This window comes from Phocoena phocoena, chromosome 4, assembly GCF_963924675.1.
Source record: "Phocoena phocoena chromosome 4, mPhoPho1.1, whole genome shotgun sequence".
Classification (NCBI taxonomy): Eukaryota; Metazoa; Chordata; class Mammalia; order Artiodactyla; family Phocoenidae; genus Phocoena; species Phocoena phocoena.
Window position 1 is genome coordinate 77,822,103 of NC_089222.1, and position 23,505 is coordinate 77,845,607.

The 23,505-nt window shown below is 50.2% G+C and overlaps 1 protein-coding gene across 3 annotated transcripts in view; it reads left to right on the plus strand.

The window, feature by feature from the left end:
* SEMA5B (semaphorin 5B) overlaps positions 1-23,505 on the plus strand; it is a 49,405-nt gene that overhangs the window by 16,803 nt on the left and 9,097 nt on the right. For 2 of the 3 annotated variants that reach the window (XM_065876066.1, XM_065876065.1), the window contains exons 4-10: positions 14,066-14,128; positions 14,499-14,597; positions 15,064-15,277; positions 15,944-16,229; positions 18,788-18,923; positions 20,110-20,317; positions 20,432-20,639. In XM_065876066.1, the coding sequence (XP_065732138.1) occupies positions 14,066-14,128; positions 14,499-14,597; positions 15,064-15,277; positions 15,944-16,229; positions 18,788-18,923; positions 20,110-20,317; positions 20,432-20,639 (1,214 nt within the window). Of the gene's footprint in view, positions 1-14,065; positions 14,164-14,461; positions 14,598-15,063; positions 15,278-15,943; positions 16,230-18,787; positions 18,924-20,109; positions 20,318-20,431; positions 20,640-23,505 lie in introns of all 3 variants that reach the window. The other variant, XM_065876064.1, reaches the window with a different exon arrangement.

Consider the following 23,505-nt stretch of genomic DNA (forward strand, 5'->3'; position numbering starts at 1 on the left):
TACTGTAGCTTTGTAGTATTGTCTGAAGTCTGGGAGGGTTATGCCTCCTGCTTTAAGACCCTTTATTTAAAGACCCAACTGGTAAGCCTCCAAATTTGGAGATTCCAGGAAAGGTGAAATCGCACTGATGGGGTACGGGGCTAGAACAATATTTCTTTTTCTCTCTTTGTGCAATTTATTTATTGAAGAAAACTGGTCATTTGTCCTGTAGTGTTTCCCACAATCCTGACTTTGCTGATTGTAATCCAAATGGTACAATTTAATGTATTCCTCTGTTCCCTGTATCATCTGTGAATTGATTGTTAGATTTAAAGACTTTATTTAGTTTAGATTCTGGCAAGATTACCTCAGGGGTGTTATTGTGTACATTTTTAGGAGGTACATAGTATCCGATTTTCTCTGTTTTTTTTTTTAATGTTAGCAGCCATTGATGATTGTTTCCCAGATCCATTAATTCTTTAGGTATTACAGTATATTAGCTGGACTACTTCTACAAGGAGAAACTTCTCCTCATCTCCTATTTGATTACCCAATGATACAGTCATATAGAAAAGGCAGGATAAATATTTGATACTCTGTCTTTATTCACCAGTTTTCAAATAATGAACTGGCTTGGAAGTATCTGTCAATGATGATCAGTTAATTTAATTTTATTATTATTACGGACTCATGGCTTTAAACATTGTGGGTGTTGCAACCTATTACATTTATCTCTCATGACTATCCCATCTTTCGCCAGTAGGGGGCCTCTTCAAATTGGCTCCTGGCTCTGTGACACTATGATGTTAGACCCAAGCGGTCTACGAGGGATTCCAACTCGCCCAAGAACCGCCAAGAGTCGAGAGCCGTTGCAACACGCAAGAGGTTTATTAGGAGCCGATGCACCGGGGTTCCCTGAACCTCACGCAGGAGGCCGATGGGGAACCCCTAAAAGCGGAATCACATACTTTTTATAGGTTTATTTACTCATAGGGTGGGTATATTCTCACAATGATTGGGTAAATGTGGTGACTTTTGAATTCATTGGCTTAGGAACTTTTGTCCCACCTTCTGGCCGTTATAGTTGTCTGTTCATTGTGGCGGTTAGGGCGTATACCTGTTACGGGCAACTGGAAAATTACCCGCTGTCTGGCAAGTCCCCGTCAACTGAAAAACTCCAAGAATTGGTTTCGATAGGGAGAAGGAGTGGCGCACGATAGGGAGAAGAATTGGTTTCGATAGGGAGAAGGAGTGGCGCACGATAGGGAGAAGAATTGGTTTACGGGAACAAGTGAGGGGGTGGAAAGTCCCTAAAGGCCCCACATTCCCCCCCTTTTTTTTTGTAACTAATTTCAATCATGGAATTTCAGTTTCTTTTTGCGAGTTTTGGTATTGTTGCCTTAGCATTAAAACTTGTACCGTACTAATGCGTTCTCTAATAAAAGCTATCAGGCGATTCAGAATGCATGGTCCAAAAGTTAAAAGCAACAATAAAATAATGAGGGGCCCTAACAAGGTGGAAACTAAAGTAGTAAGCCAGGGAGATTTATCAAACCATGATTGAAACCATCCTTTTTGATTTTCCCTTTCCTGTTGTCTTTTGTCCAGGCGCTCCCTAAGTTTGTCCATAGTTTTGGTAATAGCCCCAGAATGATCAATATAAAAACAGCATTCTTCTTTTAGTGCAGCACATAGTCCGCCCTCCTTAAGGAACAGCAGATCTAATCCCCTCCTGTTTTGCATTACCACCTCTGAAAGCGAGGTGAGGGATTCTTTTAACTGAGTTATGGAACTTTCTAATGCCCGGAGGTCAACATCTACAGCTTGTCTTAAGGCATCATAATAGTGGGGTTGTTGGATGAGGGCTGTTGTACCCGTCCCTACCCCGGCTGCCATTCCTAGTCCTAGGAGTACAGCCAGGGTGAGTGTTACGGGTTCCCTCTTAAACCTTCCTCTGCCCTCATATTCATCTAGAAAGGATGAATCTGAATGATAAATGAGTCTGGGGACCAGCTGAACTAACACACAAAAATCGGTTGAAGCTTTAAGGACCTCTAAAGAAATGCAGGGGGTCAATCCTGTGTTACATGCCCACCATCCATCCGGAGGAGGGAGGAGATACCCTGAGCCCTGTGGGAGGCTTAAATTGGCACAAAGATGTCGGTGGGACGAGGGGGGCGTTCCTACACATGTACCGTTTCCTAATACTGAGGCCAGGGTCAATTTACTATTTCCTTCTTGTTTCCATCGACATTGATCTGGAGTGTTAACATTACTATAATTAGAATTATATCCTATAGCATCATAATAAGGGGGAGGAGCAGCATAGCAAAGCCAACATGATTTGGTAGCCTCCGGGTGTGTGGCATTTAAAGCCTCAAAAGCCGCCTGGACCAATGAGAGCATTCGGTCCCGGGGGGTCTTGGGCTTGATTGTTATTCCTTTTGGCTCAGAAGTTTGGTTTCTTATCTCTGGTAACGCTGTGGGAGGGGCCAAAGGTAGCGAAGAGTGCCCTATCTCAGGGTTGGGGCTTATAGGAACTGGAGTAGGGGTTTCAATTTTTAGTTTGATGGTCATTAGTAATCCATCATTATATCCTTCTTTATAAAACCTGATTCCCCATGAATGGCCATTTATACAGTTTTTATCCTTTTTTCCTGGTTCACTAAAAGAGATCTTAAGGGGGTGGCACCAATTCGAGCATTCAGGTAGGGGAGTGCCCTGGCCTGAGAAACTTGATCCCCCTGTTGAATGGGAGTAATTGGCCATTACTTTAATAAAATCCCAGCTGGAGGAGGGCTTCCAATAGGTATCTCCTGTGGTTTCACATCCCCAGCTTCGACAATAAAAGTTTTCTGTTCCCCCACATTTATAACTTAGGGATCGAGGACGATGGAATCCAGGGCATACATAGAGGGGAAGAGCCCTGAGCCTACTTCTCCGACCTAGGTCAGAACATCCTTCCCCCCATGGGTCCCAAAAATCAGGTTGGTTCGGAACTGTGTTTTGGTCATAATGACTTAGTAAGTCTCCATTGAACCCAGGTGCCCCTATAGCTAATTTACAGACATCGGGGAAAAGGTCTGGCCACCAGGTCCAAGGAGCGGCAGTATGGCTAACAGACCATATTACATCTCCAGTCTGGGAAATTACCTGCCAGGTTAAACGCTGGGGCAGGTGAGGACTAAAATTACTCACAGTCAGTAGGGGTAACAAAGTTAAAGTTATAAGTCTGATGATCGCAGGAGCTTGAGCTTGAGCGGGTTGCTGGTCTTTTGGGCTCGCCATTCCGATGTTGCAGATGCTGGTGCGGCCTTCACGTGTGAAGCGTGGATCCACGCAGCGATGCCGTCTACCTTTATAGCCGTGGGGGTGGTGAGCAGGACGATGTATGGTCCTTTCCACCGAGGCTCTAGAGTCTGGGTTCGGTGCCGACGGACGTACACGGAATCTCCGACTTGGAAGGGATGAGCCTCTGCTGGTGTTCCTGGTCGGTAAGCCTCTGCCAGCTGGGACCACACCTCCTTTTGGACCAACTGGAGTCCCAACAGCCTAGCATATAAGTCAGTGTTATTCTGGCAGTCAGGACTTAATTTCTCCCTTAGCATAAAAAGAGGAGGTGGGGCCCCGTATAGTATTTCAAATGGAGTAAGATAATAGCGGGAGGGGGTATTTCTAGCCCGGAACAGGGCTAAGGGAAGGAGCACCGTCCAATCTGTACCGCCAGTCTCTATGGACAATTTAGTTAGGGTCTCTTTTAGAGTTCTATTCATTCTCTCTACCTGTCCTGAACTCTGGGGTCTATAGGCACAATGTAATTTCCAATCAGTCCCCAGGTATTTGGCCACACCCTGACTTACCTGGGCGACGAAGGCGGGACCATTATCTGATCCTATTACCTTTGGTGCCCCGTACCGGGGGAAAATTTCTTCTAAGATCTTTTTGGCCACCACACTAGCTGTCTCCTTCTTCGTCGGGAAAGCTTCTACCCATCCTGAGAAGGTATCTATAAAAACTAAAAGATACCTGTTACCGTACCTTCCAGGGCGTATTTCAGTGAAGTCGACCTCCCAATAGGCTCCTGGGCGGTCTCCTCTGAGCCTTTTTCCGACCTCAAGTTTTCCTTTATGGGAGTTTACCTGTTGGCATGGAATGCACTCTCGTGCAATCTGCTCAGCTAATTTAGTTAGTCCAGGGGTATCATAACCTGTCTTGTGTAGTAGGGACACCATCTTTTTGGTTCCCAAATGTGTCCATCTGTGAATCTGTTGTAGCATGGATTTTGCTTGTTGAGGAGATAATGTTCCTTTGGTTATGGCTGGGGTAATTGTTCCCCTATCATTTGGTTTCCCAGGACTCTCACCTGATAGTTCTAGTATGATTTCCCGTAGAGCCACTTCTCGTGCCACCCTATCTGCCATGTTGTTGCCTCTTGTCACCGGGGTATTGTCCTTCTGGTGTCCGGGGCAATGAATGATGCTGACTTTAGTGGGGAGCATGAGGGCAGCTAGCAGTGCCACTATTTCTTCTTTGTTTTTAATTTCTTTGCCCGCCGAGGTGAGCAACCCTCTTTGTTGGTAAATGGCCCCATGGACATGGGCGGTAGCAAATGCGTACCTACTGTCCGTATAGATGTTTACTTTTTTGTTTTCTGCTAGTTCCAATGCTCTAGTCATGGCGATTAGTTCAGCCCGTTGGGCCGATGTCCCTTGAGGTAATGCGGCTGCCCAGATGACCTCTTTCCCGTCTACCATGGCAGCTCCCGCCCGACGCTTACCTTCCTCTAGGAAACTGCTTCCGTCAGTAAACCAGGTAACGTCGGCGTTGGGGAGGGGCTGATCCATCAAGTCTGGTCTGCTACGGTGTGCTGCAGCCAGTACTTCCTGACAATCATGGATGACAGTAGTGCTTTCCAGGTCAGGGTCGGGTAGCAAGGTGGCCGGGTTGAGTCCTGTGGCTGAGGTAAACTTAATACGATCTGAGTTTAACAGCAGGGCTTGGTAATGAGTCATCCTGGCATTTGTTAGCCATCTGTCGGGTGGCTGGCGAATTACACTTTCTAATGCATGGGGGGCTGTTATCGTTAGGTTCTGCCCCAAAGTCAGTTTGTCAGCATCTTTGACCAAAACGGCCACCGCGGCGATTATTTTTAAACAGGCGGGCCATCCTGCTGCCACAGGATCCAATTTCTTTGATAGGTACGCAACCGGGCGATTCCAGGGGCCCAGTTTCTGAGTTAGTACTCCCTTTGCGATGCCTTTATTCTCGGCCACGTACAGATGAAAAGGCTTAGTAACATCTGGTAGCCCCAGAGCCGGGGCTGATAGTAGGGCTCGTTTAATTCGGTCAAAAGCCCGTTGTTCTTTATCACCCCAAGCAAAAGGGATGCCATTTTTGGTCAGGGGATATAAAGGGGCTGCTAATTCAGCAAACCCCGGAATCCATAGCCTACAAAATCCGGCCGTCCCCAAAAATTCCCTAACTTGTTTGGGACTCTTGGGGGCCGGTATCCGGGCAACAGTGTCTTTCCTGCTTTCCGAAAGCCATCTCTGTCCTCCTTTTAACAAGTACCCCAGGTAACTAACCTGTCGTTGACATATTTGTGCTTTCTTTGCTGAAGCCCGATATCCCAATGTTCCCAGTTCTGTTAACAGCCTCTCAGTTCCCTTGATGCAGTCCTCTTGGGTTTCAGCAGCTAAAAGAATATCATCGACATATTGAAGTAGAGTTACCTGGGGATTGGATTCTCTATAAGATGCCAAATCCTGGTGGAGAGCCTCATCAAAAATGGTGGGGGAGTTCTTGAATCCTTGTGGCAGGCGAGTCCATGTCAGCTGGCCTGACATCCCAGAGGCTGGATCCTTCCACTCGAAGGCAAAGTAAGGCTGACTGAGAGAAGAAAGTCTCAGGCAGAAGAAAGCATCTTTAAGATCCAAAACAGTGTACCAAGTGTGCTGAGGTGGAAGAGTACTTAAGAGATTGTAGGGGTTGGGTACCGTGGGGTGGAGGTCCATCACCCGCTTATTTACCTCTCGTAGGTCTTGTACCGGTCGGTAATTATTAGCTCCTGGCTTTTTAACTGGCAAAAGAGGGGTATTCCATGCAGATTGGCACCTTACCAGGATCCCTAATTCCAGCAACCTTTGTATTTGAGGACGGATGCCATCTCGGGCTTCTTTACTCATGGGGTATTGGCCGACCGTCACCGGGGTGGCGGTTGTTTTAAGTTCTACCACCACAGGGGGCCGATATTTTGCCATTCCCATACCGGCAGTTTCTGCCCAAGCCTGTGGAAACCTAGTCATCCAATCCTGCATGTCAGCTTGTGGAGGCGAGGGTGTTTCATATATCCTGTGTTCATCTTCCAGTTTCATGGTCAAGATTTGGAGTAATCTCCCTTGGTTGTCAGTTATGGTGGGCCCTTCTGGTTGAAAGTGGATTTGGGCCCCCACCTTAGAGAGTAAGTCTCTACCTAGCAGAGGGTATGGGCACTCAGGTATGACCAAGAATGAGTGGGTTACTCGTCCCACCCCAAGATCTACTGTCCTTCGGGTGGTCCATGAGTACTGCTTATTTCCAGTGGCCCCCTGGACCCCATGACCTTTTAGTTGAAAGGGGGCCCTTTGAATGAAGGAGGACTGAGTGCTGGGCTCCGGTGTCCACCAAGAACTGGACGGGTTCCCCCTCCACTTTAAGAGTTACCCTGGGCTCGGGGAGAGGGTCCGAGCCCTGACTTCCCTAATCTTCCTCTTCCAATGTTAAGATTTTATCTCTGGTTGGCCTTCCCCCGTTCCTTTTTTTAGGGCATTCTCTTGCCCAATGACCTTTTTCTTTACAGTAGGCACATTGGTCCTTGTCTAATGGCCGCCTTCTATCCGTTGTTCGCCCTTCCTGTCTATTTCTGTCTCTACTGTTTCCTCCTCTGACTACAGTGGCCAGTATCTTACTCAAATGTCTTTCTTGCCTCTTATCTCGTCTTACCTCACGAGCCTCTTGTTCCTTCTGCTTTCTTTCTTCCCTTTCTTCCTGTCTCCCTCTTATTATATACCTTATCTGCCTCTTTTACTAAGTCCTGAAGGGAGAAACCTTGTAGGCCATCCAGCCTTTGTAACTTCTTTCTAATATCAGGGGCCGCCTGGTCAATAAAGGCCATTGCTATGGTGGCCTTATGTTCCTCAGAGGTTGGATCATAAGGAGTGAATCGTCTAAAAGCCTCCATTAAGCGTTCTAGGAACACGGTTGGCGATTCCTGGGGCCCCTGAGTTACCTCTCTTACCTTAGCCAAATTCGTGGGGCGCCTGGCCGCTCCATGGAGACCCGCCACCAGAGCCTGGCGATACATTTTCAGGTGCTCCTTACCTTCCAGGGTATTAAAGTCCCAATTCGGCCTGACGAGTGGAAAACCGGCATCAATCTCATTAGGCAACTGGGTAGGTTGTCCATTGGCGCCTAACACATTCTTTCTAGCCTCCAGGAGAACCCGTTGCCTCTCCTCAGTTGTGAGGAGAGTCTGGAGGAGCTGTTGACAATCATCCCAGGTGGGTTGGTGGGAGAAGACAAGAGACTCTATTAGAGCAGTAAGAGCCTGTGGGTTTTCAGAGAAAGTAGGGTTATGCATCTTCCAATTATAAAGATCTGCAGAGGAAAAGGGCCAGTATTGAAGGGGCCTATTCCCGTGGTTATCGGGGGGGCCATATTCTCTAAGGGGTAAAGCAGTAGAATCCGGGGAAACAGCCCTCCGGCTTCTGGTGCCCGCCGAGGGACCCCCCCTTTCCGCCATAACAGGTGGCCCTACTGGTGCGGAGGGTTGTGAAGTTGGGGGTCCTAGGGGCGACATGGGATTTAGGGCCGGAGGATAAGGAGGTGGGGAATCTAGAAGAAGCAAATCAGACTGCAGGTCAGGATATATCGCCTTTGGCGGGTCCGGGGCAGCAGATGACTTTTCCGTGTCTGGGGTTTTCTTCAGGGCCAATATCTCCGATTGTGCTGGAGCGCATGCAGACGTGCCTGTTGAGGAAACAAAGGGCCGGACCCACGGAGGCGGGGAGAGAACTAGATCTTCCCAGACCAAGATATATGGTATCTGGTCTGGGTGTCCGTGGGGTCCTGTGTTAAAGACCCTAGACTTGACTAGCCCAACCTTATCTAACAAAAAAGATCCTTCGGGTGGCCACCCTGTCTGAAATGTAGGCCACTCAGAGGTACACAGCGTTTGCCATTTTCCTTTCCTTACTTCTACCGAAAGGTTGTGGGCCCTAGCCCTAACTTCGGTCCAGTGGCTTAGGGTAAGAGAAAGAGGAGTCGTCATAGTTTGTCCCATTGTCGTCCGTCAAAAGAAAGATAATAGTACAGAAAAACAATAAAATTTCAAAAGACACACATTGATATTGTCGCCGCGAACTTAAACCCGAAACCAACTCAAATTCAGATGGCAGCTTATATAACCTGCCAGAACCAGCCGCCGCGAACTTAAACCCGAAACCAACTCAAATTCAGATGGCAGCTTATATAACCTGCCAGAACCAGATGAAGGGGAGACAAAATTTGTTTCTCCTTCCAGATGGACCACCAGGGCGTCCCCCGGGGCCCGTGGACACCAGCTTTCGGCACGTCTGCCTAGCCAGGAGTCCAATACAGATTCCACAGCAAGCCGGTTCGCACGGCTTTTTCCTAATGGCGGCTAGCAACAAACAAACGACAAACAAACAGACAATTGGGCTCGAGCCTACCTGATACCTCCGACTCCCGATGTTCTTGTGACCCGGGGGCGAGTGGGGATCCCGGACGAGCCCCCAAATGTTAGACCCAAGCGGTCTACGAGGGATTCCAACTCGCCCAAGAACCGCCAAGAGTCGAGAGCCGTTGCAACACGCAAGAGGTTTATTAGGAGCCGATGCACCGGGGTTCCCTGAACCTCACGCAGGAGGCCGATGGGGAACCCCTAAAAGCGGAATCACATACTTTTTATAGGTTTATTTACTCATAGGGCGGGTATATTCTCACAATGATTGGGTAAATGTGGTGACTTTTGAATTCATTGGCTTAGGAACTTTTGTCCCACCTTCTGGCCGTTATAGTTGTCTGTTCATTGTGGCGGTTAGGGCGTATACCTGTTACGGGCAACTGGAAAATTACCCGCTGTCTGGCAAGTCCCCGTCAACTGAAAAACTCCAAGAATTGGTTTCGATAGGGAGAAGGAGTGGCGCACGATAGGGAGAAGAATTGGTTTCGATAGGGAGAAGGAGTGGCGCACGATAGGGAGAAGAATTGGTTTACGGGAACAAGTGAGGGGGTGGAAAGTCCCTAAAGGCCCCACAATGACCCTAGTGGTCTTTGCTTCCTTACTATTTGGTGTGAGGAGATATCTAGGCTCACCTTGTACATTTCCTGTCCCAGACCTAGAATTAGTTGTTACTCCAAGAAACCTTGGCTCCTTTCAGTGGGAAATGGTTAATGATTTATTTTTAAATATCAATAGCCAAAAATCACCATACATTTGAGGAAAGCCTCTACAGTGAAAGGGAAAGATCAAGCCAAACAAGCAAACAGAATGAAGGAAGCTGTAAGAAACAGGGACAATGCAAGACATACAAGAAAACACTTTGTAAGTTAATTTTAAAAACTAATTAGAATCTTCTGAGATATAAGAATATATTTTGTTTATAAAACATTAAATTAAAAATGAAAATTTAAAAAGTGATTGGGAATAAAAATTGAATGGAAGGATTAGAAGATAAAGTTGAAGAAATATCTCTCAGAAATTAGAACGACAAAAAAAAGAAATGAAAAACAGAAAAAAATGAGAAATAACAGAAAACTAGAGGATCAATGCACAAGGGCCAACAGTGGATTGGATTAATAAGAGTTACAAAAAAGAGAACAGAGAAAAAAATGAGGAAGAAATTATGGATGAAATAACATAAGAAAATTTGCCAAAATAGAGGATGAGTCTTCACACTGAAAGGGCTGACTGAGTTCCCAAAAGAGACCCTGCACTAAGGCACATCACTGTGAATTTCAGGATACTGTTATCAAAGGTGATTCTAAAAGCTTTTAGCTTTTTTTTTCTAAAGAGGAAAAGGAAAAGAAAACGATCACTACAAAAGATTGGGAATAAGAATTACACCAGACTTCTCAGTAGCAACACTGGAATCTAGAAGACAATGGAGGAATAAATGCCTTTACAATTCTGAGTGAAAATTATTTTCAACTTAGAATTCTATACCAAAACGATCAATCAAGTATGAAGATAGAATGAATCAGACAGGCAAGAATTTTAAAAAATTGATCTACCATGTTCCTTTTCATAGGAAGATACTGGAGATGTGTTCTACCAAAATAAGCAAGTAATTCAAGAAAGGGGAAACACAGGATTCAGCAAACAGGAGAGGAGTGGAGGTAAGTCCCAGGTTAACAGCCAAGCAGGAGACATCAAGAGCAACCAGGTCATACTGGGGCAGGAGGCTGGAGGCTGGCAGGAGGAAAAGAATGGGAATTAACAGGTTATCTGAACCATCTGTGAGTACAGTTAGCCGATGGTATTGAGAGGGACTGTTGGGCATTAGGGAAAAATCAGTGATAGGTACGTTGTAAAAGAAGCCCATGAAGAAAATCAAGACAATTATTCAGTCCAGGAAAAACAGAAAGTTGGTCAAGAAAGGATACCTCATTGGAATAGAAATATTTCATTGATTCTCAGAGGCATATGTTTTCACGTTTTGCTGAGTCTGAAGTCAGGCCATGTCTTTCTGTCAAAGGCATCTTACAGTCACCATTGGCCAGACCACAGTCCTGATGGAGTTGTCTCTACCTGTGAAGGTGTGAACTTGGTCATTATTCCTGGTGTTCTCACCCAGCAACAGCCACCCATTGATATCTCAGCCCACAAACCATTTTAGGATCATATGAGGAGGGACTAGGAGTCCTGGTTGGTCAGAAAACCTTCTGTGGACACCTGCTGGTAAGATCAAGAAGGTGCCAGCATCCAACCTGCAGAATGGGGGCAATGACTTGGAAGAAAATTCTGGAAACCAGAGAGGAATACTCTTGAAGAATTGCTGCATCACTGGCTTCCTGGGTGGTTCAAAAAACGATAGTCTAAAACAAGCAAACAAACAAAACAACAGAAAATGAGCACTGATGACAATAGAAAAGTGATTCAGAAGAGATGAACTCTGAATTCAGAGAAGGTTTAAGAATATTTAATTAATTTTGCTTACATTTTTCTTTTTTGTGTGCACAAGATTAATATCTGATTAAATATATATCTAAATAAGAGCACTTCCAATAAACTTACTTTAAAAATGTAAGTAATAAAGGAGTTCGGCAGTATGTTTTCTTTCTTCATGGTTCCTATTACGATAGGTGGTGTCTTAACATTCAGTGAAATCTGGGGTTCTAGTTGGTAGCAGTGAACAATTTTCACACATTCACAATAAAGTAAATACCGGTGTTGATTTTAAAGTATTAAATAATTATATTAAAATATTAAATAATTAATATTACATAATTATAATGGGAGGACAGGGAGAGGGGAAATGTATGTGTGCTTTGGGGTGGGGAGAAATGGGGATGGGTAAGTGGAAAAAAATCTTCACCTCCGTAACAGGAAGTCAGAAGATGAAGTCTGAGATTGACACATATATATATTTTTATTTTGCCGTACGCGGGTCTCTCACTGTTGTGGCCTCTCCTGTTGTGGAGAACAGGCTCCGGATGCGCAGGCTCAGCGGCCATGGCCCACAGGCCCAGCCGCTCCGCGGCATGTGGGATCTTCTCGGACCAGGGCACGAACCCGTGTCCCCTGCATCGGCAGGCGGACTCTCAACCACTGCGCCACCAGGGAAGCCCATGACACATATTTTTGAGAAATTGGATTTTATAAAAACACATACAGAAAAATAGCTAAAGGAGTCTAAAGTAGTTTCCTTGGGAAATGGGGTTGGGGTGTGGGAAGAGTCGGTTGCTGGGGGCTTCTTAAATTACTTTTTCATACTATTTAACTTTTTCAACTCTGCGCATCATTATTTTGATAAAAATATTTTTTTAAATAAAAATAAATAAAATGACTCAAGCCTGTTCTGTGCTGTCGTCATTATAAATATACATATTCTTTTCAGGCCATATGTTCTAACTTTTGGTTTGAGAAATCTACTCACTGTGAGAGGCTGCAGGATGTAACAGAGAGAGCTTAGCTCTAGTGTCAGCTGTCTGGGTTTGCATCTTGGGTTTGTTGCTTACTAGCTTTGTGACCTTGGGAAAATTGCTCACCTTCTCTGAGCTTCATTTTCCTCACCTGTAAAATGAAGAGAGAGGTGTGTCAAGTGCCTGTCCTGGTGCTCAGCTCCATGTGACTTTGTCTACACCTTTTGATTGTATACAGCTGTCCCCCATGAGCCCCAACCCTCACAATGGGTTTCCCACCCCCTTAGAAATAAGGCTGACCCCTTTAAAGTGCCCCGGTGCTCAGGGACCCCAAGGCCCCTTTGTCCACACAGTCCCCCTGCAGCCACCCACTGTCCAGAGCTTTAGGCCTGGACATCGGCAGTATATGTGGGTCATTGCCCTTTTCTGCCCCCAGAGGCCCTGAGTTTGCTTGTTCATATCCCTCTTTCTTCTCACATCAGGCTCAGTCTTGGAGCTGATGTGGTGTTGAGTATGACAATGGCTCCATTGTTCCTGGCCAGAAGCCCATGGCTCTGTGGCCAGATACCAGGGGTCATTTGCCCTTCTCCAAGGTCTGGGAGCAGAGACCTGAGCTCCAGGCCTGGCATGGCAGGATGAGCCCAGCCTGGTCATCCATCTGATGGAGGCATGACCAAACTCACCACCCAGCTCCCAAATCCAGGGTCTGCAGAAGTCAGCCCTCCCACTGCCCCACCAGGCAGGCGCCCTGGGGCTGTGGGTGAGCTGCAGCCTGGACTGCCGCTCCGGCTCCCAGCACCTCTTCCCCTCCCACATCCTGGGTCCTGGAGCTCGGCAGGCAGTGACTGCACGCCTAGAAGGATCTTTGTTAGAAATTAAAAGCAAGTGGGTTGTTTTTCTTTCTTTTTCTTTTTCTTTTTTTTTTTTTGTTTGCCCATTTGGATAGAGGAGCTGCTTGCTCAGGGCTCCCTCTCCCAGGACAGGTAGGCAGTTCATGTTTATACATGTGACCCAGAAGTATATAATGAGCCACACTCCAGGGCTGACACTGCCTGGACATGAAGGGTATCACTTCTCCCTCCAGCTGCTCTTCGGGGACTAGGAGGGCTCTCAGAGAGTATAGGCAGAACAGATGAAGGGGAACAGCGTTTTCTGGTGGGGACAGCCCTCTCCTAAAGCCCTGGGCACTGGAGAACGTGCAATGTCCTCTGAGTCCCTGAGTGGAAGCTGTGTCCCCAAAACATGACCCCACGATAGAGCATGAGTGATACTACAGGGAAACAAGGAAGCAGCCTGTACAGAGGTGGGGCGAGGGTAGCAAGTAAGAAAGGGGAAGTCCTAGGTCCTTGAGACAGTGGGATGAAGAGGAAAAAAACACGTAGCCTTTGAACCAGGGATGTGGGTTCCAATCTCTGCTCTACCACATACCAGCGGCAAGCCATGCAGAACTTTCCAGGGTTGTAGTGGGCAGGTGAAATCGATCTCCTGTATCTAAGATTGGCCGATCTAGCCTTTCCTCCCTCCCTGCCTCCCGTTCATTCGAGGGACATCTGGCACATACTGGAGGCACAATTCCAATCTCCCACTCAGGGCCTGGGGTGGAAATGAAGGTCCTTGGCCACTCAAAGTTCCTTGGCTAACCTGGGGATAGAAGGGCTGGGGAGGTCCCAGGCCAGAGCTGCGTGGGGACGATGTGGGCTAAGGCGGTTTTTACTCCAGGCTTCCCCGACCCAAGCAGGTATGGAGGGTTTTGGGCTGAGGGGGTGTCTAGGGGTAAGGAGTCTGGCAGCCCTGCCGGGTCCACGTGGATATTGTGAGAGGAACCTTACCCTGCAGGCCGTGGCTGGCCCTTTCCCAGCTCTCTGTCCTCTCCAGCCACGGCTGCTGCCTGCTCTGGCTGTGAGGGGCACAGCCGTGTGATGTCTGTGTGCTCCTCCCACAGGCCACAGAGTGGGCCTCCAACGAGGACACACGCCGCTCCTGCCAAAGCAAAGGGAAGACCGAGGTACGTGGCCTTGGCAGCCAGGGGCCTGGCTTAGAGCCGGCGGGAGGCTTGTGGTTGTAGGGATGGAGGGGCACCGTGTCGGCACGAGGCCACCTGCATGAGAGGCCCAGCCTGGAGGAGCCAGGGGCTCCTGGTGCAGGCGAGGATGCACCCTGAGAATCTGAATGGGCGGTGAGGCAGGGAGCTGGCCTGGGAGGGAGGTGGTGGGGAGGGGAGACATCCACAGATGCAACCTCAGCTTCAGAGTGTGGTGGATCCGGAGCAGACTGCTTTCGAATATTTGCGGTGCAAATATGTGGCGTGACGGAAAGACACCCAGCTCTGCAGCTGAAGAGCTTGTCCCTCTATTACTTCCCCTTTGTTGCTTCAGGAGGAGTGTCAGAACTACGTGCGAGTCCTGATTGTCACTGGCCGGAAAGTGTTCATGTGTGGGACCAATGCCTTTTCGCCAGTGTGTTCCAGCAGACAGGTGAGGGCTGTGCAGCGTCCGGCAGACAGAGGGGGACACCAAGAGGTTCCCTCACTCAGGCACACAGCCTGGGAATGGGGCTGTCAGCTCAACACAAAAACCAAAACGAAAAGGATGCCCAGTTAGATTTGAATTTCAGGTAAAAAACAGACAGTATGTTAGTATCAGTATGTCCCAGGCAAGATTGGGGGCATCCTTACACTGAAAAATTATTCATTGTTCATCAAAATTCAACCTCACCTTAGAGGTGAGGCAATTATGGCAATTGCCCTGACTCTTGGCACACCTTCCCCTCCACGACGGCTGCTCCCTCAGAGGGACTGTGGGGTGGGCAGTGAGGAGGCGGGGGAGGGAAGCAGAGGCCTAGAGAGACCAGGGACGCAGGAGGAAACAAAACTCTGGAGGGGAAAGAACAGGCAGCCCCAGGGTCTCGGGGAAAAGCGCCCCATCTCCCCATTATCCCCAGGTGGGGAACCTCAGCCGGACTGTGGAGAAGATCAACGGTGTGGCCCGCTGCCCCTACGACCCACGCCACAACTCCACAGCCGTCATCTCCTCCCAGGGGGAGCTCTACGCAGCCACGGTCATCGACTTCTCAGGTCGGGACCCCGCCATCTACCGCAGCCTGGGCAGCAGGCCACCGCTTCGTACCGCCCAGTATAACTCCAAGTGGCTCAATGGTAAGGAGATCCAGCCCCGGGGGGCTCCCCTGGTCCTAAGCCAGCCAGCCCACCCTGACCCCCATCAGTTTCCTTCCTGCCCAACCAGAGTGGGGCAGATGGTCACCCAAGGACCACAGCATGTTGGAGAGGGACTGTGGATGAAATCACAGATGTCCTGAGGACCCAGAGCAGATAGAGGGCAGGCTACGAAGGGAGAGAAAGAGTTAGGAATTGATGAGGAGGAAAGGTTATGGGAAAGAAGAGATCGGAGGAGGGTGATTTGAGTTTCTTGCCCCTTGGAGTTGAATCCCTGCTTCTCCACTAACGAGCTGTGTGGCCTTGAGCAAGTACTTGACCTCTCTGTGCCACAATGGTCTCATCTGTAACATGGGGACGATCATAGTATATACCTCATAGCTTGTTAAGAGGACCAAACGGGTTAATCCATATAAAGTACTTAGAACAGTGTCTGGTACACAGTGAGTGCTCAGTCATCCGTGTTAACTATTATTATAACTGCACTTTGCGTTGGAGGTGGGAACAGGGTTAGAGCCCCCAGGTCACCAAGCTGGTGGGGGGTTGTCAGGATACCCATCTGAGGAAATGGAAGTAGTCGAGTACTCCCAACTCTGCCCCTTCCTCCCTCCTGGCCTGACCCACCCCTTGTTCCTCTTCTGCCCCCAGAGCCAAACTTTGTAGCAGCCTATGATATCGGGCTGTTCGCATACTTCTTGCTGCGGGAGAATGCGGTGGAGCATGACTGTGGACGCACCGTGTACTCTCGGGTGGCCCGCGTGTGCAAGAATGACATGGGGGGCCGGTTCCTGCTGGAGGACACTTGGACCACGTTCATGAAGGCCCGGCTCAACTGCTCCCGCCCGGGTGAGGTCCCCTTCTACTACAACGAGCTGCAGAGTGCCTTCCACCTGCCGGAGCAGGACCTCATCTACGGGGTCTTCACCACCAATGTGTGAGTCCCTGCCCTCCCCCCTCCCGCCCCAGATGTCAGGAATGCGCTCTGAACTGCTTCGAAGCCTGATGGCTTTGGGCAGGTCCCTCTCTGAGCCCTTGTTTCTCTTTCTGTAAAATGGGGATTGCTGTGCCTTCTGCACTGGGTCCTCTGAGGATTTTGTGACTCGCTGCCTCCTGAGAGGTGAGCCCTTGTTCTGGGTTGCTGTGACGGGCAGGCCTAGGCCAGATATGAAGAAAGTAAAAGGAGCTGGATTGTGGCTCTGGGAAGGAAGAATTGCTGGTGATGAAAGTGAAATAGGCTGCCTTCAGTGAGGGGATGGCAGCCTCAGGAGGGTCCAGCAGCTGCCCATCAGGGAGGCTCAGAGGGGACTCTTTACCCTTCCAACCTCAGGACTCCATGATCCTGCTAAATCTGTCAGAGTCTTCTGGCAATCCCGACTGCCCTGGAAAACCCAGGCTGGGAATTAGAACCCCTTTTGTTTCCTAAGTGTGAGGAAGGGTAACCCTCATGGAGATCATGAGACCCTCCTTCCACAGCCTCTTCTGTGTAAAGGCTGACCCATTCAGGTGATTTTTTTATAGAGAATGCTGAATGGGCGGCAGAGACCAAGAAACACATTTGTTGTACAGGATGCTGCGCTGGGTTCTTTGTAAGGACAGAAACATATGAAGCGTAGAGTGGAGTTTGCTTACCTAGGGCCCCAGATAGCAGGCCCTGGATGAGGGCCAGGTTAGCTACAGGAAGGATAGTCTAAGGGGATGGACAGGGAGGAGAGTAAAGCAGGGAAGCTGGAGCAGAGAAGCCATCCAAGCCAGGGGACAGACATGCAGCACAGCCCGCACAGGCCATGAGCTGACAGTGGGGACTTAGTGACCAGCCTGCTGTCAGCAGCAGAAGGTGGGCAGCCGTGAGCAAAGGGCAGGAGTCACTGCAGAGGCATCAAGGGAAAATAGCAGCATTAGTGTAGACTGCAAATTGTTTACGTATTCTGCACCTTCGCCATGCCCCCGGTTCTTGTCATGGTGGAGGTCAGGGGGATGGGGGACACACCAGTGGGCAAGAGCAGCCCTGACTCTGCCCATAAGGACCTTACATTCTCGAGAAGGGCCAGTTTTAACTGTAATAAATCCTACAGAGGGAAAGGGCAGTGTGCAGAGAAGCTGTGATCAGTGTGGAGGGTCGATGATCAGGGAGGGCTTCCTGTAGAAAGTGACATCTACAGGATGACTGGGAATCATCCTGTAGCTAGGGGAGAGGAGCATTGCAGCCTGAGGGAACAACATGTGCAAAGCTTGGGGTGGGAAAAAATGTTTGAGGAACTGAGAGGAGACCCGTGTGGCAGGAACCTGGCAGGTGAAGACGGGAGAGTCAGCCGAGGGGTGGGCATGGGAGGATTATGCCCGGAAGGGCCTTGTAGACTGCTTTAAGGGTTTTGATCTTTATCCTAAGAGTAAGGAGATGTTATTGGAGGGTTTGAAGGAGGACAGGGACTAGCTCAGATGTGCATTTTGTAACCCTCACTCCGGCTGCTGTGTGGATAATGGATCAGAGGAGACCGAACGGGCTGCAGGGACAGTGCAGGATCCTGGAGGAGACAGTGGGGACTGCGACCAGGCAGAGGGGAGCGAAATGCACACATTTGGGAGAGGGACCGAGTGCAGAGAACAGCCCTGGAAACACTTGGTGTAGTGGTATCCTCTCTCCGAACTGCCCACATCAGACTCATAGGAACGTCTGAATCCATGACTGAAAGGGATCTGAGAGGTCACCTGGCTGCGGGTGGTGGGCTGCAGCATACATTACTGGTTTGGCAACGAAGTTGTTGGTTGTTGTTGGGTTTTCTTTTTTTTTTTTTTTTTTTTTTTTGCTGTACGCGGGCCTCTCACTGTTGTGGCCCCTCCCGTTGCGGAGCACAGGCTCCGGACGCGCAGGCTCAGCGGCCATGGCTCACGGGCCCAGCCGCTCCGCGGCACGTGGGATCTTCCCGGACTGGGGCACGAACCCGTGTCCCCTGCATTGGCAGGCGGACTCCCAACCACTGCGCCACCAGGGAAGCCCTCCTTTTTTAAAATAAAATAAATAAAGCAGAATCGATCGGAATAAAAATATCAGAGTATAATGTATTTAGTAAGGGTACATATTGCTTCATGAAAATTCATTGCAAATGTGTATGTGTGCATGTATGTGTGTGTCCTACTGAGCTGTAATATAAAATATATTTCTTACAGTGGGCCAGGGACTAAAATGTTTGAAAACCATTGACTTTATTTGACCCTCCCACTGAATAAACGAAGGGGATGAGGAGGTAGCACAGAAGGATCTACCAGTGCTTCTCATCAGTGGGTCTTTCTTTCCCGGAGGCTTTCCACGGTGTGAAAACCATGTTTCCTCCTTCTGTGATACCCCTGTGGTGCGGAAGGCACCAGACTCATCATAGGCGCCTAGTAAGCCTTGGAGCTGTGCCATGCTGTGATTTGACAGCTGGCCATGGGATTTAAGGGGAAGGTGCCGAGGCCTCCAGGGAAGGCAGCGTGCCTCCATCTCTTGCCTTTCAGAAACAGCATTGCCGCATCTGCTGTCTGCGCCTTCAACCTCAGTGCCATCTCTCAGGCTTTCAATGGCCCGTTTCGCTACCAGGAGAACCCCAGGGCTGCCTGGCTCCCCATCGCCAACCCCATCCCCAATTTCCAGGTACAGCTTCTCCTCCCCTTTCCCTCTCCTCACATACCACCCTCCCCCAGACTACCAGCCGCAAGCCGATTCCCAGCTACTTAGTGCAACCACCAAATGTGTCCCTGCTGATCTATGCCCATCTGTGGGGTCCGCGATGGTTCCCTACAAGGGTGGTAACCTCAAGACTGTGGAGCAAGAAAGGGAGAATGGGTGGGATGCAGAACAAGGGAGCCTGCTCTGAGCCATCTCTAAATGTTACCCCTCACCTCCAGAGAGGCAGGGAGGGGGGACCTCAGCTCTACTCAGTGTAGGGAACCAGGAGAGCAATCACAAGCTATCTGGCCAGAATTCAGGGATTTTTAGCTGGAGTTTGCTTGCAGTCTACCCAGTATGGGTACTAATGCCTGGAGGATCTCTGAGTGCCAGGAGTGGTCAGAGCCCAGCCATGGGTGGTGTGAGCATCCCCAGTGTGGAGAAGGGGAAGTAGCCATGGCACAGAGAAAACTGCAGATGGTTGATTTGCATATCCATCCAACTTCCTGACCAGGAGGCAGAATGGAGCAGGGTGAGACCTCAGGCTTTTCAGTAGTACAGTCCTGACCCAGATCTAGCCCTCTCTGTGTCACCTTGGGCAAGTCACTCAACCTCCTTGAGCCTCTTTACCCTTATCTGGCACATGGGGATAATACCATCGACCTCATAGATACGTTGGAGGGTTGATATACACCTGAGGTGGTCTGTAGACCATTGAGCACCATGTAGTAGGTGCTCAATAAATGGTAGTTGCCTTCCAGCTTTGGTTCAGAAGGCATAAGAACCTTGAGCTGATAGGGACATGGGAGAGGGAAGGCAGGGCTTGGCCCAACATGGGGGAGGGGCACCTACAGCGACAGCATGAAATAACAGGACACTTGTTATCCACACTCATATGATCCGTTTCTAGATAATCCAGCCCCCCTTTCATCTTCCTTGTCCTCTTCTCCATCCCTGGTAGGTCCCTCATCCTCTGTCTTCCCAGCCTCATTTTCCCTTAGTTCCCAAAGATGAGACATCTTCCTGGAAGAGGGTGCAGGGCACTTAGCAGGGGACTTTGGGGGGCGGGGAGAAGGGATTGGAGAATCAGAGTCTGGGTTGCGAGGAAGGAGGGATACGGGACCGTGGCAGCCCGCCGGCTGGTCATGCGTGACCTGGTTCCCTGCCGCAGTGCGGCACCCTGCCCGAGGTGGGCCCCAACGAGAACCTGACGGAGCGAAGCCTGCAGGATGCACAGCGCCTGTTCCTGATGAGCGAGGCCGTGCAGCCGGTGACACCCGAGCCCTGTGTCACCCAGGACAGCGTGCGCTTCTCACACCTCGTGGTGGACCTTGTGCAAGCCAAGGATACTCTCTACCACGTGCTCTACATCGGCACGGGTGAGGCCGCCTCGCCCCGCCCCGCCGGCGCTCGGGGTGGGAGGAGGTTGAGCGGCAGGGGCTGGGCCGCGAGGTTCCGGGGCCTTTAAGGCCACCCTGATCTGGCCCCTCCAGAGTCCGGCACCATCCTGAAGGCGCTGTCCACGACGAGCCGCAGCCTCCGCGGCTGCTACCTGGAGGAGCTGCACGTGCTGCCCCCCGGGCGCCGGGAGCCGCTGCGCAGCCTGCGCATCCTGCACAGCGCCCGCGCACTCTTCGTGGGCTTGAGTGACGGCGTGCTGCGGGTGCCGCTGGAGAGGTGTGCCGCCTACCGCAGCCAGGGGTAAGCGGGCGCCGCGGGAAGGCGGCCGGGCGGCCGGGCGGGTGCGCCTCCAGACGCAGATGCCTGCCGATCGCACTGGGAGCTGGCGCTTAAGAGGTGGAGCTTTGGAGTCAGGTCGTCCTGGGATGGCATTCCTGGCGCAATCTCCAGTTGTGTGCCTTTGGACAAGTCATTTAACCTCTCTGAACCTTGGTTTCCTCCTCATAAAATCTCTGCAGGGTTTTTGTGAAGGATAAGTGGGATAATCTGCCAAAACCACTTATCACTCACCTGGGGAATATATGTGTTGAGCAAACGGTGGTGGCTGTCGTTATCCCTGTTGTCAAGCCCACAGTTAGGGCCTGGTGGCCGTCTCTAGACCACGTGATTTACTCTCAGTCCCCTCAGTTCAGAGAGTGGTCTTTATCTTTGAAACCACAGCACTTGCTATGCAGATGTGAGGGCAGATAGATGATACTTTGAGTCAGCCCCAAGTTTGCTTCTGTAACTTCCCCACTTAGAAGAGGCAGAAAGGCCTGGCATGGGGGGGTTGGAGGTGAGGAAACATGTGGAGATGGGCCGTTGTCTTCCCAACAGCTTCTGCAATCAGTTCTCCATACCTTAGCTTCAGGTGGATTCACAAATTTGGCAATAATGACATTGACGTTTAAGGGGGAAACAAAAGCCTGTTCCAAAGCCAAATGCAAATGTATCCCAGACTCCTAAGCACGTGAGGCTACCCTGAGCTGTACCCGTTCATTTTGGAGATAATTCAAAAATTGCCTTTAGCTGGCATAGCCACAGCCATGTGGGCTTCTGTGGCCTTTGCAACACAGGGACCTCCTGGCTGTGCCCATCTGTCCTCAAGATTTGGGAGACAAATGGCATCCAGGCTGCCAAGGGTTGTTTTCCAGCCCCGGTGGAGTGTGCTGGGATCTGAGCAGAGGCCTGGAGGGCCAGGGAGAAGGCTAGAAGGTCATGGTGTGACAGCGGGGAGTGGCGGGGAGGCGAGCACAGTGGGCAGATACCCAAGCTTCCCTCAGCCCCAGCACAGGGCTCCGTCAGCAAAGCACCTAACATTTGCGAAGCCCTCCCACGCTCAGAGCACTTCACGGGGCTGTCGGTGTGAGAAGAGGGAGGCAAGATGAAATAGGTCTGGAACACTCTCACTTCCCTCAGGGCTCTAGATGTCTGGCTGGGGAGAGAGACCTTGGCCTGAATCTGACATGTGGGGAGAGAATGGGGTATAATGGGAGGGACTTGCGTGCTGGAATTGGATGTACCTGGGACCCCATCTCAGCTTCGTCATCTGCCAGCTATATGATATTGAGCAAGTTACTTAACCTTTTGAGCTTTGGCTTTCTCCTGGGGAAAATAGGGGGAAATGTGACGGAGCAGATGGTATCTACTTTTGGCAGAGGAGCTGTAAGGATCGGGAATAATGCTCACGAAGTGCCTAGTCCAGCGAGTCATCATTGGTAGCTAGTGTCCTTATTCCTTTTTCATCTCCACAAATGCATTTAGGGGCCCTCCAGTCTCCTGGGCTCTGTGGAGTCTCAGGATTTGTGACGCTGAACACAGACAGCACTGCTTGGCAATGAAGCATGGCATTTCTCTCTTATGTGCTTCTTTAACTGCTGTGTCATTATCAAACTTTTCACATGTACTGTGTTCCCTAAGAGGTTGTAAATCCTTGAAGGCAAGTCCAATGTCCCAGTATTTTTTATACTCCACCAGGGGGCCATGCCCAGCCCCAGGCACAAAGTGGCCTGCTACACATGACTGATCCTGCAGTTGATTGATTGCTTGGCCTGAGAGCAGGCTGGTGCAGGAGAGGAGTGGGGAATGGGACTGGAAAGTGGATTGAGGCCAGCTGAGAATGCCAAGGGAGGATTTTGACTTGAATCCTGTGACTGGAGGCACTGAAGTGGTCTTTGAACGGGGGAGTGGTGTGATGGGCAGTGTGAATAGGTGTCTTACAAAGATCAATCAGACAGTGGCGAGCAGCATTGTCTCGGGGCAGATGGTTGGCCAGCGTGAGCTGCTGTGGCTCTAGGCCAGATATGACGTGATGGGGTCTGCAGTGGAACGAGAGGAGGGACAATGCCGGACGTTTCCCCATTCACGTGGTGCTGCAGACAGGGGACAGGGAGTTCGCGAAACGTGGCCAGGTGGAACAGCAAGGTAGACAGAGGTCAGTTCGGCGTCTGATACTTTTGGTTTCCTGAGTTTGGGATAAGAGGCCTTGATAGGTACAGTGGAAACCCTGCCATAAAGCTATAGGTGGATCTGAAATGTGCGGTCTCCTTACTGCAAAGTTATAAAATGACCAGAGTAAGCCCGTGCTGCCAGCAAGCTGTGCGCTCCGGGAGTCTGGGAGCCAACTGCCCGTCACACTATATCAGAATGTATGCTGTTGTGAGGCAGTTTGTCACGGGGTTTTACTGTGTCCCATGAGAGACACTTCCTGCGTCTATCCTCATTCCTTCCAAAGCTGGCAGGAGGCTGAGGGTGGTTAAGCAGAGGCCCCTTCAGGCCCCCTCCTCTGTCCAGAATCCAGGGGCTTGTCTCCAGCACCCTCCTTTCACTCAGGCAAACCTCAGCCCCATGGGGCACGACCAGGACCCTGGCCTGGCCAGAGAGACTGGTGCTCACAGGAGGACGAGCAGGGCGAGTGAACGGCTGACTGGCTCTACAGAGCAGGTGTTCTATGCATGAAGAACCGCCCCCTTCCTCCTTCCAGCACGCCTTTCATGCTGCCCTGGATGGAGGGGCCCCTTATTGCCAGCTTATCCCAACCTCCCTCCCTGGCAGGGGGTCTGGGCCCCGTTCCACTACCATCTTAATTAATGGCCACTTCCTCCCAAGCTCCACCCTGGACAGCTCC